This window comes from Empidonax traillii, unplaced genomic scaffold (assembly GCF_003031625.1).
Source record: "Empidonax traillii isolate 1590-97213 ecotype Southwest subspecies unplaced genomic scaffold, ASM303162v1 scaffold97:size1219025, whole genome shotgun sequence".
In the NCBI taxonomy this organism is placed as follows: Eukaryota; Metazoa; Chordata; class Aves; order Passeriformes; family Tyrannidae; genus Empidonax; species Empidonax traillii.
This window is the reverse complement of record NW_020955290.1, coordinates 2,556-21,793: the sequence shown is the minus strand read 5'-3', so window position 1 is coordinate 21,793 and position 19,238 is coordinate 2,556. Positions and strand designations below refer to the sequence as shown.

Genomic DNA, 19,238 nt, shown 5'->3' with positions numbered 1-19,238 from the left:
AGCTAAACTCAGGAAGTGAGGCCTGGATGAGTGGACAGTGAGGTGGATTGAGAACCAGCTGAACAGCAGATCCCAGAGGGTCATCATCAGTAGCTCAGGGTCTAGCTGGAGGTCTGTCACTAGTGGTGCCCTCAAAGGTTTTATACTGGGCCCTGTATTAACTTCTCCATCAGTGGCTCAGATGAAGGGGCAGATGCCTCCTCAGCAAGGTCACTGATGACACAAAGCTAGCAGGAGTGGTCGATACCCCAGAGGGCTGTGCAGCCCTTCAGAAGGACCTTGACAGTTTGGAGAGATGGGCAGAGAGCAACATTCTGAAATTCAGCAAAGAAAAGTGCAGGGTCCTTTACCCAGGGAGGAATAACTCCAAGTACTGGTACAGGTTGGGGGCTGACATACAGGGAAGTAGCTCTTTGGAGAAGGACCTGGAGGTCCTGGTGGACAACAGTCTGTCCATGAGCCAGCAGTGTGTCCCAGTGGCCAAGGTGGCCATCGTATCCTGGGATGCATTAGAAAGAGCATTGCCAGCAGGTCAAAAGAAGTGATCCTGACCCTCTACTCATCCCCAGTGAGGCCACATCTGGAGTGCTGTGTCCAGTTCTGGGATCCTCAGGACAAGGGCGATGTGGAGCTTCTGGAGCAGGTCCAGTGGAGGGTCCCAAAGATGATTAAGGGACTGAAGCATCTCTCTTATGAGGAAAGGCTGAGAGAGCTGGGCCTGTTCAGCCTCGAAAAGATAAAACTGAAAGGGAACTTCATCAGTGTCTGTAAGTATCTGAATGGAACGTGTCAAGAGGATGGAGCCAGGCTCTTCTTGGTGACACCAAGCAATAGAACAAGACACAATGGGAAGAAACTGATGCACAGAAAGTTCCACCTGAATATGAGGAAGAACTTGCTTACTGTGGGAGTGACTGTGCACTGGAACAGATTACGCAGACACGTGGATTCTCCCTCACTGGAGATATTCAAGAAACATCTGGATGTGATCCTCTGCCATGTGCTCCAAGAAAACTCTGCTTGAAGAGGGAAGTTGGACAAGATGACCCACTGTGGTCCCTTCTAACTTTAACCATTCTGTGATTCTGTGACTTTGCACTCATGATGCAGCACAAAAAACACTTCTCAGTGAACAAATGGGTGGAGAGAGAGAAGTTAGCTGTAGTCAACATCCTACTTTTGAGGAATGGATAGTGGCATTGCTGCTTAAAGATCGGGAACAGGAAAAACTCCAGGCAAATTTAGCAGAGATAAGATATAGAACAGCTCCTCAATGAAGGCCTCCTGACACAAGGAGTACAAAAAGGCATATCCACCCTGTGTCCAGGGGTTCCACAATTTATGGCCTGATCCGAGAACCACCCACCCCCAGGTCTTCCCCCCCGGGCACACCTCCTCTGAGGTGGAAACTGAGTTGGAAGTCCTAAGACCCCTTTCTTCCTCATCCTCCTCTTCTTCACAGCATGTACTGTCTTTGGAACTTCTCAGAGGTTCCAGGCTTGAAGGTTGCTTTGACTATGATGGCATCTTATTGATCAGGCCTGGGGTGAAAATGTTCTTAAACAGGGGCTATTTACTACAGTCCTACATTGAAAGGAGCCTAAACAAGCCTAAAGAATTTAGAAAATTTGATATGAAATGGGAAAATAGGGTTTGGTAAGTGTTAACTACAATTCTAAAGTGTAATAGACTATAAAGCTACATTAAAATCTACAAAAGCTAAAAATCCTAAAAATTCAAAGGCATCAGTATGAATACCTAAACACTGGCTGAAATACAAAGGCTACAATCAAACAGTGTTTCAAAAGCTAAAAGGAAAGGATGAAACAAAGGTGGCTTTGTCCTTGTCAGGGTTGAGAAAGGCATCCAGGGGAGTTGTACCATGAAGCCTGCAAAAAAAAGCATAAGGGGAATTGTGCTAAGCAATAATGGATGAAAAATGTTACTGCCAAAGCCAGTTACTACAGTGGTATTGATTACTGTGATCATTGCCAGTAAATGTTAGCTGTGCACAGTTCCAAGTATGTACACTGCAGAGACTGTTTGGAGGGATAGCTTCTACTTGCATCCCTGAAAACACAGAAGAGGAGAACTCACCAGCACTACTGAACTCCAGGGCAAAGCACAATCTGGCAAGTTTTAAGCACAAAAGCTGAATTAAGGAGACATGTTCAAACTACATTTTAGGGTGGTAGCAGCTAATAGAAAGTTACAAATGTTTCCTTAGCCAGGAGGAAGGCAGCACTTCAGTTCCTGACTCTGAAAAGGCTGAGCAAAATTACCCAATTCCCCTATTCTCAGTGGGAAACAAAATGAAACAACTCCAAAAGAAACCAAGTTATCTGGAATAATGGGGGAGATAACTAATCCTTTCAGTTTTGACTTGTATGAATATCCGCCTTCCAACCACCTGTGCCTGCAAGGACTGCCAACCCCAGTACCTTATATCTGCAGAAGGCAATCCATCTGGGAAAGATTTGCAGTTGGCAACAGGTGAGAGGTCAAAAAAATCAGTAAATTATGTACTTATGTGTAGTGGTTTTGAATCTAGGCCTTCCTTGGTGATCAGGTTGTAACCAAGGAACCAAGGTCATGTTCCCAGTATTCCATACAATTTTACGTAAGCAAGAGTATAAATAAGGAAAGAGAGGAAGCTCTCGCTCTCTTTCTTCTGGCGGACCCAAGGTGGAGGTAACTCTACTATCGCTCTGCCCGGGTGAGGGAGTGAGGCCTGGCGTGTCTGGTTGGCCTTGAGAGGCGGACAGTGCTGTGGTAGCTGTGTGGTGTGGCTCGCTTCCTCTCGAGGGGAGTATTTAACTTTTTGTCCCTTTTTGTCCCTTTTGTATCCCTTGTTATCCTTTTTTCCCTTTTCCCTTTCCCTTCCCTTTCCCTTTTGGGGAGTTCCCTTTGGTTGGTAGTGTGTATATAGTTTTATATATATATATATATATAAATCTTTCATTTAAAATTTATTCGGTTTGGGTTCTTTTGTTTTTTTTTCCGGTCGGCTGGGAGAAAGTGAAAGGGAGGGGGAAGGTTTTGTCCCCGGAGTCCAGGGACTTGGCTGGGAGCCAAGTCCAACCTGGAACATTATGGTCTAGAAATATGAACAAGCAGTAAATTTGTGAAAACTTTACCACTACAAATTCTAAAAAGGGCTTCACCCAATGCTATAGATTACTAAGGAGAGCAAATTGTCAGCACCTAGAGTGTTTCAGAGCTATGGAGAAGGTGTTGAAAGATAAGTGGTATGCTTCAGCAAGGACTGAGTGTGTTCACATCACAGAGGGAAGCAAAATAAATCCTGGGCATGGTATTCAGGAAGCAGAAGGCAGTTGAACTTAATAAGCAAAAAAACCAAAACCTTTTCTTTCCAGGACAAAAAAAGACCTTTCCTGGGGCATGGGTAGGATCTTCCCAAGGGATCCACATTACCTCAGCTGGAAAGAGCTGTGTAGAGAACTGGTCTGGGTTCACTGGGATGGAAAACTTCCATAATGAATTTTCCGAGCAGACTTTGCTTTTGGCTGATTCCACGAAAAATCCCTCTTCCCCCTACTGTAGTAGTGGCTGTCTCTTTCCCACACTGGAAGCAGTAGTGTGGTAAGTTGTGCCTCTCCTCTTGCGTTTGGGAGAAATACTGCTCTGGAGCAACATGATTTTCACTTCTCTATCTGACTGCATGTCAGTCCCACAGATGTTTTAAGCAGCATTCAGCAGAGTAACTCTAAAATTGGCAATGGTGTGTTCAGCTTTATGTTCCCTGTTTCCACCAGCTTACTAGTGCTGTGCTTGTCAGTATGAACTGCCCCCAGTCCGGTTAAAAGGGCTCATGTGCACTTCCAAATGCCATCACACAGGCTCAAGCATACTACTTCTCTGAGCAAGCAGGTCCCTGCTCTGCTTTAGTCTCCGAAAAAAAAAAAAAAAAAAAAAAAAAAAAAGGAAAAGTGCCTGTTGGATCCTCCCTGCACAACTGGATTTGATTTTCTGTGATTTGCAGTGGGCTAACACTGAGGTTTTTCTTTTTTGGTAATAAAATCACTAGGTTGTATGCTATTACTTGAAAACTGACTCCAACAGTGTTTCAGAAGGCAAAGTGTTTTAACAAGCATTCACTAACCTTACTGGCTATTTATTTAAACCAATAATTTATGCTTTTTAAAAAAAAGCACCATGTTGAAAAAGCTGGAGGGAAGTCCCCATATAGGCCAAAAACTCCTCAGTCCAACTTCCTTCAGAGAAAAGAATCCATTCTGCCTCCTCATTGGAGAGTAAGCTGTTCGTGGCCTGTCTGGTGTGATCCTTCTGGCTCTTGTTTTGTTATTTTCTGCTTTCCCACTGACCCTAGGGAGTTTGTATACAAACTATACAAGATCTTGAAGCAGCAGACTAATTTATAGTATTAAAGACGGTAGCAGTAGCGAGTGGTTTCTCATGTCCACATCATCCTAAGCCTGTGTGGGTAACTACATGCTTACTATGGAATTGTTCACATCCTGCACTGCTTAAATAAAGAGTACTTAAATGTAACTTGAGGGCAACCATCTGGCGTCCCTTCCCCTTTCAGCCACATACAATGGCATTCTTTTCTGTGTGTCTATGCAAATACAAAAAACTTTTCTTTGCAAAGGGCTTAAAGGCTTAGACAACATTCTTGGTTTTCCCTCCAAGACGTTAGCTGTGTGTTAGCAGGAAGGATAGAGAAGCACAACACAATCAAGCAACGGACCCTTTGCTCACTGTTTTGGCTTAAACCCCCAAGTTATCAGAGTTTCAAAAACTCCATCCCTTTCTCAAGCTAGCATAAGTGTCTGTATTGACTCAGCATAAGTGTCTCAGTAGCACTGAAGACATTCCCATGCAATCCTGTTTCTGTGTGCCGGAAGTGCGTGCAGGTCTCCAAACACGTGAACTCACCAGTCACAGTGCTAAAGGCAGGCATCAGTGTAAAGCTGGTATGCATGAAGGGCAAAGCATGTCCAGTGGACTTCCTGCACTACAAACAAAACAAAAAAGCACTGGCAAGATTCTCATGAGAATGAATCGCACCTGACTGGGGTTATAGTTGGTCATATTTGCTGCAAATACTTCCACTTACACATTCTACTTATTACTTTATACTGTCAGCTACTTTCCATGTCATTGACAGGGTATACGCTTTGCCATCAGCATCTGTAGCAATAGTACTTACAAGATTGATCGTGTCATGTCTTTTTTTCCAATTTTTTTTTTTACTGTTCAGAACCAATTTTTTTTGCTGCCATAACCTTGTATCTCCCCATGTAAAGCCTTCTCTATATGAGCAGAAACTAGCGTACAAACTCAGATCAGTGAGGAACCACTGTTGATGATTGTGTTTCAAATACATTTCATGAGATACTTTGTGGTCTGTTTTGTCAGTTCATTTTTATTTGAAAAAACTCTTCCAGATAGACCCCGCCATGACATTTCTCTAATGCGAAGGCACTTGTATACTTTCAGCCTTGCTGCTTCAATCACCCCAAAATGTCGGGAGTAGGCAAAATAAGAACACCTTTGAAATGTGGAAAGCAAGCATTGTGGACCAGGGAGATCCTGAAAGAGCAGAGACATCCTTCGCAGAGTGGAAGGCAAGCGCAGAGAAAGGTGCTGGCGAGGAAGGGACACCGACCGAATCGCTTACTGCATGATGGACTGATAATGTCTTGTGTATTAAGTTCGGGAAGAAAACCTAATGTTAGGTTGGACTCCATTTCACTTTAACCTTCTCCTTCCCATAAGGACTTGGTGTCTGCCCTGACAGGCACAGCAACAATCCCTCTATTGGTCTGATACCCTGAGGTACTGACCAATCCCAGGTTTTGGCGGGCTTCCCCTGCCCGGTTGGCGGGGAAACTTGATCGCCGCCTCCCGGTTACCACCCCCTTATCCATATTCATTTCCCCTCCCCAATGTTTGTAGGAGGATTTGCATGCTCCTCCTTCCCTCCGCCCAGTTTCTAGAACCTACCCCAACCAACCCTATATCTACCCCGAACCCCCGTGAATAAATTTGAATCAGCTTTTACCCCTGCTTTGAACAACACCTGTGTCTCGTGTCTCCTTCTTTGGGCTCGGGACTTCCAGCAGCGCTGCGCTACCCCTGCCGGGCTGGCACTCCTGTGCCCTGTGATCTCACATACCTGGAGACTAGCTGCCGCCGGCTGCCTCAAATGGAGACCTTTTCCTCAGAGGCTGGCGCAAGAACCCCCCACGCTGGTTCGGTCCTTTCCCTGAACCCAAAGCTGCGTCACCAAAATGCAATGGATGTCTGAATAAAGGCTGTTCCAGGTTTTGTAACCATTCTGGCAAAAAAGAGGGACTGGAGTCTGTGATTTCAAGGACTTTTCAGTCTCAGTCTTCATCAGTGATCACTGAAGGAAAGACAAGACTGAGCACTGTATTTGCTTCTCAAAGGGACAGGTGGAGAACAAAATGTATTGTTGTGTTCATGTCTTCACATGTGAAGTTGACTATGGGAACAAGTACTCTAAGCAGGTGAGAATAGAAATAAGTATTTCAATCAAAAGAGGAGGTGTTGATATGTGGCTTTACTGCTTATAAATCTGGATGTTGAGTTGCATATTATTGAAATGCCTTAGTGAAAACTTTACATAAAAATTTATTAAAATTACTATGTATATGACCAGAGTTTAGATTTGATTTTGATTGCCTAGAGGGGAGATGTCGGGTGGAGACAATGAAAAGCAATATAGGTGAAACTGATTAACCAATATGCTTTTGAAGTGAGAAATGTATGAGATCAGTAGAGAAAGGAGGTCTAATTTTCCTCTCCCCCTCAATTTTGTGCAAACTCAAGTATTTGACAGGTTTTTTGGTTTAGTTTCCACCAAAGGGGACAGGTAATAAGTAGCTCTATTGATAAATATATATACCTTTAAAAAAGAGGATGAAGGGAATGGTTAAATTGATGATTCCCAAAATGTGGTCTGCAGCTAATATGCAGAGCCATAGTTAGCATTAGCAGTTTGGAGCTTCTCAACTGTAGACAATGGTATTCAGTGAGAAAATCTGATATTTGAAACAGTTTGAAAGCATTTGTTAAAAAATTAGGTAACAATGAATGAAGATAATTCACTCAACAGCTAACTGATGTGATCAGTGACTTGCTGAAAGTTGCCATTAAAAACTTGGGTTTTTACAGTCTCGAAAATCTGGAAAAGGGTAAGCTTTTGGTTCACCTTCTACAATAGAGGTGTTAGCTTATGCTGATATAGAATAACCAAATTTATTAATGAACTGGTGTCTGAGCACTAAACAGATAGCAAGGTGATCATTAGCCTTCTATTTGATAAGGTAGTTTGGAGGAAGAAGAGTAACTTAAAAAACTTCAACCGCAGTCCATATGACTGCAGCCAGATAGTAGGAAGAAAATTTCCAGCTAAAGGTTACTTTGGAAACATCTGCCTATGGCTTCTACTGTTTTAAGTCCAGGCATGCAGATGCCTGGAGTAGTTTAGTTATGCTTGCCTTGCCACATAACAGGGGCCAGGAGTAGGTCTTCTGTCAGGAACCTTTCACCACAGTATTTTTCTGTTTTTTTTCAGAGCTGCTTTTCTTTTGTGAGGAAAATTAGGAGGGAGAACAAAACTGGGAGCTTGCTTTGAAGGTTTTGAAGGCTTTTTGACTTGACTAGTAACTAAAACCATATGCATAAAAGAGAATAATTATTGTCTTGGGAACCTAGGCCAGCCTGCTGTTCATTTTACATCAACGCCAGTTTCCATACCTATTTACTCAAAATGAATGATGAAGTTCCCATTGCCTTCAGTACTGTTGCTTGAAAGTCTGGTGTCTGGTCTTTGACTTGGTTGTCTGTTTGAGTTAATGTTATGTGTGAAGTGTTATTTACCTGCAGTTTATGTATCTAAAAAAATATATGCAGGAACATCATAAAAGGGAAACTGTCAGTAAATCAGAGCAAAATTATTTTTCCCTTTTAGAAGAGATATATTGTTTGTTTGAAAAGGGCAAGAGCAAGAACCAGTTTAGTTTTCACAACTCAATTTTGTCTTTGTTAAGAAAAAATATTTTTGCTTTATTAACTTTTTTCTTCTTTCTCCTTGTAATTCTGACCATTATCAGGATTTCTTCAAAGTATGCACCTGATGCTTTAGGTGCATCAGGTAGTTGGCAGCTCCATTACTGAAGGCAGCAGAAACCTGTTAAGGAAAGACTGAATTAACAGGTGTTTCTTCAAGCTGTAAGTTGCTGAGGAGAGTTATAAGATGTCTTGAAGCACTGCTGTATGGAAAAAAAAGGAGTATACTTTTATTAATATCCATGATTCTTGGACCAGCAGCGATGGCTTTATGCTTCTGCAAAAGCAATAGAGGGAAGACATTAGCAAAAAAGAATAAAGCAAGGCAAATGAAGAATTAAAACATATCTCCAAGACGGGGTGCAGAATCTTAATGGCTGGAGACTTTTAAAAATGAGGAAGACATGCTCTTTCCCCAAAGCAGGTACCTTGTGTACTTTGTGTAACAGATGTGTGCTGCTATCATAATATGAAATAAGGACAGACAATTCCAACAGCTTTGTTAATTTGGCTTTTGTTCTTAAGGTAGAAAACCAACACATCAGACAGTAGTAGTTAAATATATACAAGCATTACTTGTACAAAAAGTTATATAAATTCAAGTTTGCTGTTCCGTTTTCTCTTTCAAGATTCCTAAAATAACCAGCAATCCTTATCTTACTGAGATGCTGCCAAGTCACAATTCAGAAGACAGACATGTGATATTAAATCAACACAGTGGCCTCTCCAGATCAGATCCTTCATGTTTATCCTGTGCACAGTTGCACAGATACTATGGAACATGTGATCACCTTAATATGTTTTGCTTTTAAACAAAAGAAAATACTTCCCCAAATACTTTGCTTTTTGTTAACTAATGTACCAGAATTTCCATCACATTGTCATCATCATCATTGTTATTATTATGTTATTAAGGAATTGTCCTTCATTCCATGCATAACTACTATTTCACAAGTTAAAAACATCGTTCCTTCCTCGTGTCATGGTTTATAAAGCACTCTGTGCACAGTGAAGCAGATCCCCAATTAAATGCAAGCGCTATTAAAATGAAGAGAAATACACTATTACTGTTGATTTTAGAGGAACAGAATTCTGGGGAGATTTAAAAAAATGCCAAAATAGTTTTATCTGTACAATTATTAATATTGCACTTTTTATACAAGAAATTCTAATAAATATACAGAAAAGATACACATTTACATACATAGAAAAGAATTATTCTTTTTTAAATAAAAAAATTACACTGGTGCTTAGCAACATTATTTCTTGAAAACCCATTTGTACTAAGAGCATTCATTGCCAGTTGTGTTTTGAAATAAGCCAATTTGAGACAGCCTAATGTCATGAACCTGACACTGACCTCAAAAATAGACTCCCAGTTTTGCTGAAAAATCCACACGTCACAGAAATTGCAGCATAGCAGAACTTGAACAGCATTTCATTAGCATACCACAACACACTAGCACTGCCAGGGGTTACAGAAGAGGCACAACCACTCTCTTTAATTTAGAGGTCTTGAACCAAAACCTGATATCCAGGTAGTTCTTTAAAGCTCCACAATTCTCAACCCCCTACTTTCCAGGTTTTCCTCCAATTTTAGGGCCCTATTCTAAGCAGAGCAGAGAATGCACAGAACTTAAAGCATGAAGCACTTCACTGGCTGAATAACCACTGCAGCTGGCCAGGAGGAAAGACTCACAACCTGCATGCAAAATTGTGCTGTGGGTGTGATGTTTGAGTCCCACTTTTTAGATTGTATCATGTTATACGTGGACTTAAATATCTGTAGCTTGTTGTGTATCTCACAACCTGCTTTGTTGTGAGAGGCAGCTGGAGAGGAGCAAGTTTGTTAAAAATTATTTGCATTAGTACCCTGGGGCTGATGCTTAATCCATTCTGTTTCTACTGACTGGGAACAACTACGAGAAATCAGAATCAAGCTCTTTTCTACTACATGTCCAAAAGGCTTCACTGTCATGAGAGGGAAATTTTAGCATTATTAACATTTAGCATTATTTAGTATTAGTAGGTTAGGAAAACTCACTTTTTCAAGTTCCTCTCCAAAACTCCAGGCCTGAAAGCACCTGAACTCTGGGAAATGGTACTCCTCTCTTTTCTAAATAAGTGTTAGTAGGATGAACTATGCAAAGTATCGCCTGTTACCACAGACAGTTTCTATCTTTCCTGTCTGTGCTGATTAGGGAACAGCATTTGCAGGTTTGTACTACAGTCTGTCAAGCAGATCATACTTTCTCTCCTTTGCCTGGATAATAATTAACATCATCACCTCATCTCTGTGCTGAGGGCAACCCTTCAATCCCCAATTCTCCCTCACAAGCTCAAATTTGGAACATTTTCAGGTGTCTTTTAGATCCACTTATAGATCATTGTTCAACTTCCCCAGATACCAGATCCTCAAAGATCACAAGGATGTCCCACTGAAATAATTTCCAGGCCTGATGTGAGAAGGAGAGAGTGGTTTAGAAATTAAAAAGAAGGGCTACAATCTTGGATGTAACAAATAAGTTTACAAAGCAGAATCATATGCTTATGTTCTCAAGGTAGTCTAAGATGGATGAAGTATCCGTATAATGCACAGTTTAGTTTAGCCTTTTTTTTTTCTCCAGTACACTATGACCAGTCAAACTGAGGGGATTGAGTGCATCCTCGGTCAGTTTGCAGATGACACCAAGTTAGGTGGGAGTCTTGGTCTGCTGGAGGGAAGGAAGACTCTGCAGAGGGGTCTTGATAGACTGGATTGGTGGGCTGAGGACAACTGCATGAAGTTCAACAAAGCGAAGTGCTGGGTCCTGCCCTTGAGCCACAACAACCCCATGTAACAATGCTACAGGCTTGGGGAAGAGTGGCTGGAGAGATGTTCAGCAGAAAGGGACTTTAGGAGGGCTGGTCAGCAGCATGAACATGAGTCAGCAATGCCCAAGTGGCCAAGAAGGCCAATGACATCTTGGCCTGGATCAAGAATAATGTGGCCAGCAGGACCAGGGAAGCGATTGTACTGCTGTACTTGCTGCTGGTGAGGCTGCACCTCGAATCCTGTGTTCAGTTTTGGGCCCCTCACTACAGGGAAGACGCCAAAGTGCTGGAGCATGTCCAGAAAAGGGCTACAAAACCAGTAAAAGGTCTAGAAAACACATCCTATAAGGAGCAGCTGAGGGAGCTGGGGTTGTTCAGCTGGGAGAAGAGCAGGCTCAAGGAGTATGTCATTACTCTCTACAACTGCCTGAAAGAAGGTTCTGGTGCAGTGGGGATAGGTCTCTTCTGTCACATTTCAAATAGAAAAGACGAAAGGAAATGCCCTCAAATTGTGCCAGGGGAGATTCTGATTAGATATTAGAAAAAAAAAATCACTGAAAGAGTGGCTAGGCATTGGATTAAGTCACCCAGGGAGGTCGTGGAGTCACCATCAGAGTGTTCAAGAGGCATCGAGATGTGGCACTTGGGGATATCGTTTAGGGATGATTATAGTGGTGCTGAGTTGATGGCTGGACCAAGTGATCCGGAAGATTTCTACCAACCTTCATGATTCTGTGATTCTGTAATGTGATGCTAGGTCTTTACTCTAGTCCTCTACCTTACCTGTCTCTTGGCGTATCCCCCAGGCATGTACATGGATAATGGGGAAGCCCCACTCTTCTCATGCCCATTTCTGGTGGCATTGGTCTCTCTGACTCTTTATGGTCTACCCTCATGACCATGTTTTGCTGCATTCTGTCTCCCAGATTCATAAAAGGGAAAACTTTTCAAGACCCTTTACAACAATGATTTGGTAAAAGATGTTCTTTTTTTTTCTTTTCTTTTAAAGGGAAATAAATAAATAAAATGAAAAAGATATTTCCATTCCATTTGTTTTTTCTGCAAAAGCCCTTGCCTCAGTGAAGCAAAGATGTGATCCCCTTGTTCCTCCATTTTCATTTTGTCTGTCTTCAAGATTTTCCACAAGTCCCACAGCAACGTGACTTAAACTGGGTGAGCTGGCAGAGTTTGAGCTGCTTCACTTTCTCACAGTACCTTGTAGTGTCTCTGCACTCCACTGCCAAAGGGGAAACAAAAAGAAGAAATGGTGATGAAACAAGGAAAGAAGGATTCCTTACCTGAGGACGTTTCCTTGGGTGACCAAGAGGAGAACCTTTGTATTGGGAGGTCTTACTACAAACATGAACTTGACTTGCTGCAAAGACTGACTGTGGACTGCAAGTAGCCAAAGGCTCAAAGGAGGACATGTTGGGCATCGTTTGCTTTTGGAGCTTGGGCAGAGGGCTTCTGAGGCTGCTCCAACCCTGTGTTTGTCATCTACGAGCATTTTAGAGAGGCTCTAGGAGTTTCCTAACAGTCGATAAAGCAAATATGAAGTAGTAAATAAAACTGGAAGCTTACTTTAACAGAGTAGCTCAGAGACACTTTGGCCTACCTCCTACATTTGATGAGCCAGTGTGTGGGAGTGTCACCTCAGCTTACCTGGTGTTGTGTTGTGTTTTTCACATGTGTTCCAGAACACAGCCCAGTATGAAGATGTTAAGACACTTTTTGAATCCCCCTGGGGCTTAGATCCTGGTAACACTTGGACAGGTTTTGAGCCCACCGCCTCCTGCTTTTTAGCTCCAGGCTGGAAAACTGTCCAGTATCCCTACAAGATGTTGGGTGGGTTGTTGCCTGAGGGAGTCCCACTTCCCATACCAAGGATGGAAACGGGAAACATTACAGGGCAGTTGTACAGCTCTCTCCAGTTATGTCTGTGCCAAATAACTCCAGTGTTATTTATATGTGGGACATTTCCATGTAGCAGAAAGAGGGTGGAGTGACAGCAAAGGTCTTGCTTGGTACCTGTAAGCTCCCTCGTCCCTTCAACTTCCATTAGGATCCCCCAAACTCATCATGAGTTTGGACCTATGTAGTCCACTTTGCCTCTACTGAGAGGCAGTGTCAGAGACGGTATGACATAGGCAAGCACAGTGATTCTGTTGCTGCATCTGCAATGATTGCACAGCTTGCAATTTAGAGGATGGGAGCGTCATTTCCAAACTGGTATATCTGTTCTCTTTAGTTGGTATGTTTTTTTTAAATATTAGTAACTTTTCTAGTCCTTCGGCAGGTCCAATTTGTTGCCCGTCACCTGAAAGAAACCAGATTTGCCTGGATTTCCCACTATCGACCTACTTACTGTATTTGGACTATAGCCATAAGTTTGATTGTGATTCATGTTTTTCTTTCCGTCTGTACCATTAACTGAAAGTTAATCATAGAATCATAGAATGGTTTGGGTTGGACGGGAATCTTGAATATCATCTAGTTCCACCCCCCCTGCCATATACAGGGACATATGCAGCATTCCTCTCTGGGACACTGAGTTTTGGATACTGGATTTTGCAGATGTTCAGGCTGGAGGTTCCCCAGGATGCCCAGCTGCAAGATCCAGTGCTGCATTTCTGAGAAACAACTCCGCCTTCTTTCCTACCCCTGCACTGCTCTGCATCTCCTCCTCCCAGCAAAGTACCATTTTCACATGGTGTGATGTTGCAGCGCTGCCAGTTTGATGGTCTTGGCCTCCAGGAGCAGTGATGCTCCATCACAGGCTTGTTGGTGCGGATGTGCACACAGTCGACACGCCGGGACTGGAAGTCGTAGTTTCCACACGTAGCTGTGCAGACAGTCCACAAGCTGACCCTCCAGTGCACACCACAGATGTCAGTCCAGCAGTTCTGTGTGCTCAACGGCCTGTGGGCAGGAGGGAGGGAAGGATGGGGGAACAGCAAGCATTGCATATCCCAAAGGTAATCCACTCAGAGCCACTGCATGGATTCAAAGGGTGCAAGTGAAGTAACAATTTTTAACTGGTCTCAAGGACCAGACCCTCAGTGGATGCACACTGGCATCCTAATACTGGGTTAAATGACCATTTGAACTATTTGAGGATTTGGCTGAAATGTCCTCTTCATGAAGAGCCAAACCAGAGGTCTGCTGAAAGATGCAATGACCACCAGTGTGGTCCAGCAGCACTTTATAACTTTTTATGGCTTTACAGCCAGTTGGAACAAAAACGATTCTCTGAAACCCCTCTTTTCCTCTCAACACAGTCTCACAGAAGAGGCAAAGGCAAACTTGGTTCATATGTATTTGTCACACAGATAATGAAAATGCATGACTAAGAACCAATGAGCCAATTACATTAATTTTCAGTCATGATCAGTCATGACTGGTATACCTAAGGCTTAGGTAAAGACAATGTCTTTACAATGTTGACAATGGAGTTTGCCCCAGTTAGAGTCTCTGTTTAAATAAGTGAGAAGAACTAGTAGCTTAAGGAGAGGTAGCACGGCCTTTCAGTCAGATTTGGCATGCACAGAAGACTTTCCAGACCCACTGGCACCTGGATCTCCTAGGAACAAATAAGGAAGCCTGGGCTTAAGCCTGATGAGATTCATAACAAATAATTGCACAGATTGCAGAATGACCTCTTTGTTACATAGGGGAAACCCGTAAGTTGTCATTTAAGTCACCAGTCCATTCAATATCTCTGAAAAGGTTGTGGATTCATACATAAGAGATGTCCTACCTTGGTAAGGCACTGCATTGATCAGATGACACAGAAGTCCCATCTTTGGTCTGGCAAAATATCTGTCTGTGCTGTACAGCCAATCGTGGTCCAATGCAAGGCCCATTACACTGTGAACAGAGAAGAATCACTTCAGGGAGGTAAAAGGCAGGGCCACGTTCCCATTTATAGGACTGCTAGGGAAATAAATGGTACACTGCCATTCAGTGACTGTTGAGATTTCAAGCACTTTCTGTACCTCTGCAGGCATTGAAGGCTGAGTGTGCAGTCATCTTCTGCTCTACCTCACTCTCTTCCAGCAGCACTAAAACTGTATCTGCTCTGTAGATTCGTTACCTCTCCTCTACAATAGTTCAATCTTACAATACATCTGCTAGGGCAAATTAAATGCTCTTGTGACATCAGCCAAGAGCCTACGATCCATACAGGAAATCTCAATACACTACTTTTAATGTGCATTTTGCAGCTTGTACTATCACAACTTATGGCCAAATAACTAAGAATGCATTGAACCAAGAACATATTCCACTCCATTTATTAACTCTAAAGCACTGAAGGACAACAAGCAAATGCAGCAAGCATGACAGACACAGCAAATGTGCAAGCTTGCTCCAGTACTGAGGCTATCCTAACCTGTTCAAATTTAACAATACATGTTTCTGTTTAACTTTTATAATTTCCTTCAATTAAAATGCAATTACCTATAGGTATGAAGCACTGTTTTTCTAAGTATCTGGAAATTACGTTCAAGAACAAACCGAGGGTTGAATAGTGGGATGTTACTGTGAGGCAGGAATTTTCACCAGGGGAGGGCTGCTGACTGATCCCTCTGCCACCTTCACCCCCTCATCAGTAGGAGCCCTGTTTCACATTACCACATACTTCTCAAAAAGTACTCCCTTACTCCTGCTATTTCTTCCTTCCCTGACAACTGGGAAGAGAAGCAGTGACTGCCAGGTCTCCAGCTGGTCCTAGTCAACGCTCTTGCTGGAAATATCATTGACTGGAGCACTTCTGCGGTATCTGCAGGGGCCAGCAGTCCTTACCACCATCAAGCCTGAGTCACTAGTTTAAAAACAGTATGGGATTACATAGTGGAGACCAAAATGCCAGTAACATTCAATGAAGGAAAGGAATTAAATTCTAGAGGTGAGGGTAGAGTATGTAGTCTGTTGATTTTCTTTGCAAACTAGGAAAGTTGGTCACTACACGAGGGCAACAGAGACCTGATACCTCACTAGACTATCAAGGAAGTCACTGAGTCAGTGATATGTTCCTAACTGTGTAACAGTCTTCTGGCTTGGAGACTGAGCAGTATAGAATCATGTGGAACTTATTTTTTTTTTTGTTTTGTTTTAAACTAGGTAGAAGAAATACTATATGACAATGCACAGAGGTTAGGTCTAAGAAATTATTTCTGAATTGATTGTCTCAGCTGAGTATGATGTCATGGGGAATAATACATATGTTCTACATAATGCTCTACAAATATGGAAGAGGTAATTGTGTTTTTGCAAGGATAATCCAGTCCTTTCCTGGAATTCCACAGGGAGTGAAAATTTGCTTCTTTCACACGAAAGGATAACTTCAAGCTTTACTCATAAATGTAATACAATAACTCAATTACCTTTCAAGAGTTAAATGAAGTTGTTTTCAACTAGTGAACAATAACATGAACAAAGTAATAAAACTTAATGCAACACAATCTGCAAAGAGAGAATCTGAAGATCTGCAAAGCAGCATGAAGTAATCTTAAAATGTTTCTAGCCCTCCATTCTGCATTTCATCATGAAGCAAATCAAGAAAGCTCACAATTTTGGGCATTCTCAGGCAACACTAGCAACTTTGTAAAACTGGGTTATTATAAAATCTTTCTGCCTCAAACCTATCACAATCCTGACTCCTGCCAGCCAAAGAGTCACTGGCTGGTAAGATGACTTAAGACTTAAAGAAAGCTATTTCCCAATGTGTCATCTGTCACTATAAGAAGGAACTGCAGACCTTTCCACTGGGGATGATACGGGGTTTGCAGTAAATGTCCTGTTCACAAGCAGCATTTCTAGGGAAGCTACAGAAATCCAAGCAGGTCATCATACACAGAGTTGTAAGAGCTGAGCAAATTAGTTGCCTCCTCAAAAGTCTGCAAACTATAACCTAAAGACACCAGGTTGCAGAATCACTTTACTTATTTTCTGTCTCTTTCTCCTAGTCCATAGTACGAGGCTGTCCTTGGACTGCTGCATTGTTCCTTACCTGGCTCCAGGAGGAGGCCACCCACTCAACACAGGGCTGCCTGTTACAGTTCTGTGTGTCCACAGGGCGCCTGGACACCTGGGCACAAGCCTCATTTGACATTGGGACAGAGCTGCCTTTTGCTGTCAGGCGCTGACAGGTCACTCGCCGCATCTGGATGCCTCCACCGCAGCTCCGCGTGCAAAGAGACCATGATGTCACCATCCATCTGTGAGAGAAAAGGGAACAGGTCAGGGAGCAGGTATGTGCCACCATCTGCAGGATAACTGGCATCATCAGGTCTTTATATATTGGGCCATTGGGCCATAGACAGGCAACAATAGCTTGGTTCATTTAGGGGGTGATCCTTGAAGGTACTGAGTGTCTCAGCCTCCCATAGTAGTCACTGAAAACTTCTCAGAAGATGAGAGCTGAGAAAAAAGCACAATTTTCATTAATTTATCTTTCTCAGGGCTCTTTGGACCTCCAATTAATTTTTTAGCTCTTAAGGCTGTTTTTAGAGGCTTGGCACAGGGTTTGCGCATGGCTGCTCTTACACCACTGTACCACAGACACCTCGGTCAAAGGCTGCAGTCACCAATGCCAGCAAGGACTAGCCCAACAGCACCCCTTAATAGGGAAAACTACCTCTGTAAAGTTGCTGGGGCAGCTCACAAGTCACTTTGAACTTCCTGCTGAGAGAGTAACAAAAAGTCTGGTCCTGCTGGTGCTTGCCTGCTCTGTTAAACCCCCGACAGCTAGGACAATCCAGAAAAGCCTAAAGATTGCTCAGGGATGGTCAGCCCAGGGGACAAAAGACACTGTTTTCCTTTCCTCTTGACCTCAGACCATGCATTCACTAGCTGAGGCTGAGGTTCTGAACCCCTGTGTAGTGGCATTTAAAAAATCTAGTCTAACTAGCTAAAAGGCTGTAACAACAGAAAATAATAGTCCTATACATTTTGCTACTTTAAGGATCATTACGTGAAACACTCATACAGTTAAGTTTGCGAAAGAGTTAGGAATAGGAAGAATGTAACTGATTGCTAGTTTCCTGAACAGTTTTATAGTCAAGTCAGAGGTTTGCTTCATTAAGCGTCTGGATCCTGGGCAGGATTTGTGTGGTTTGGTGAGTAAAATAATACCTATCACATCCCTCCCCTAAGTGTTTATGATCACTTTACAAAATAGGCAATAGGCATTCTCCAGTCCCATGGAGAGGTGTTCATTTCTATTTCTCAGTCTTTTGCCGGTGATTAATTCCCATGGTCACAAAAACAGGCATAAACAAACATACTCTCAACATATACAATAAAAACACTGACACTTTTTTTGAGCAGTTTGGTGAGGTGGAACCTTCAATTTCTGCACTGGTCATAAAGGTCTGCTCTGCATGCCAATCAACTTTTATTTCCAAGCTTACATCTCAGCAGTTTCTCAGGAGTTGAGGGAGGATTTTGGGTTGTGTTACAATTCGGGGAAGGTATAAAAAAGACACAAACCATTCCCATGGAATTTATTGCCATCAAAAACTGCTGCTAATGAATGGGTTTCATATTTCATCAAATCTCTTTTGGTTTCTTTCTTATGACTCAACTGGCAACTGAGAAAACATTTGCCTGCAAAGAAGGGTAGGAATATATTTTAAAAGCTAATTAAACAGAAATGTGCAATATACCCAAGACATAGAAAGAGTGGTGAATCTGGCCACTTCTCCTTGAGTTGCTTAGCACCTCTCCTTGCCTAAGCTTAGACTCTTTTTTTAACACAAGTCTCAAATCACGGTTGAATGAGGGAAGTCGTACATTTCTCATGAGATCCTGACTTCTTCTAAGTGCTTGTATACTGAAACAGACCAAATCCACATTGGAAATAAGGGAGAGGAGGGAGTGAAAACACAGAAAAAAAACCCATTTACACATCTCAGCGAAGGAGATACTGAATTGCAGAAGCATGACATTTTTAATAAGCAGGGGCCATAACACTACACTGACTCTTTGGATAGGCACTCAGGATGTATTCTTCTTTGCACCAAAGGCTGTCAAACAACGAAAGGTTTTGTGTGGGGTAAAATCATTGAAGCGTTTAGGTTGGAAATGATCTTAATATCATCAAATCCAACCATTAATCCAGCACTGCCAAGTCCACCATTAAACTGCGGAGGCACAGAAAAGAAATGATTTCTACCGCTGGAAAGAAGACCACAAAAAATACTAAAAGGACTCTTTATTTATTGCCACGGACATGGACGTTATTTATCCGAGTATTTATGGACAGTTTTAATAGTTTTTAATGTATTTAATATTTATTATAAGAGTTATATTCATATTTATATTGTAAGGTTTTATTCCCC

General features: G+C 42.4%; 1 protein-coding gene across 1 annotated transcript in view; it reads right to left on the bottom strand.

Annotated features, from left to right (window-relative positions):
* Positions 1-11,998: 11,998 nt before the first annotated feature.
* Positions 11,999-19,238, bottom strand: part of LOC114056565 (ADAMTS-like protein 1) — a gene marked incomplete at its 5' end in the record, with an annotated part of 9,332 nt that continues 2,092 nt past the window's right edge. Inside the window, 4 exons of the mRNA XM_027881861.1 lie at positions 11,999-12,133; positions 13,595-13,815; positions 14,654-14,763; positions 16,907-17,114. Of these exons, the coding sequence (XP_027737662.1) occupies positions 12,027-12,133; positions 13,595-13,815; positions 14,654-14,763; positions 16,907-17,114 (646 nt within the window). The remainder of the gene's footprint in view (positions 12,134-13,594; positions 13,816-14,653; positions 14,764-16,906; positions 17,115-19,238) is intronic.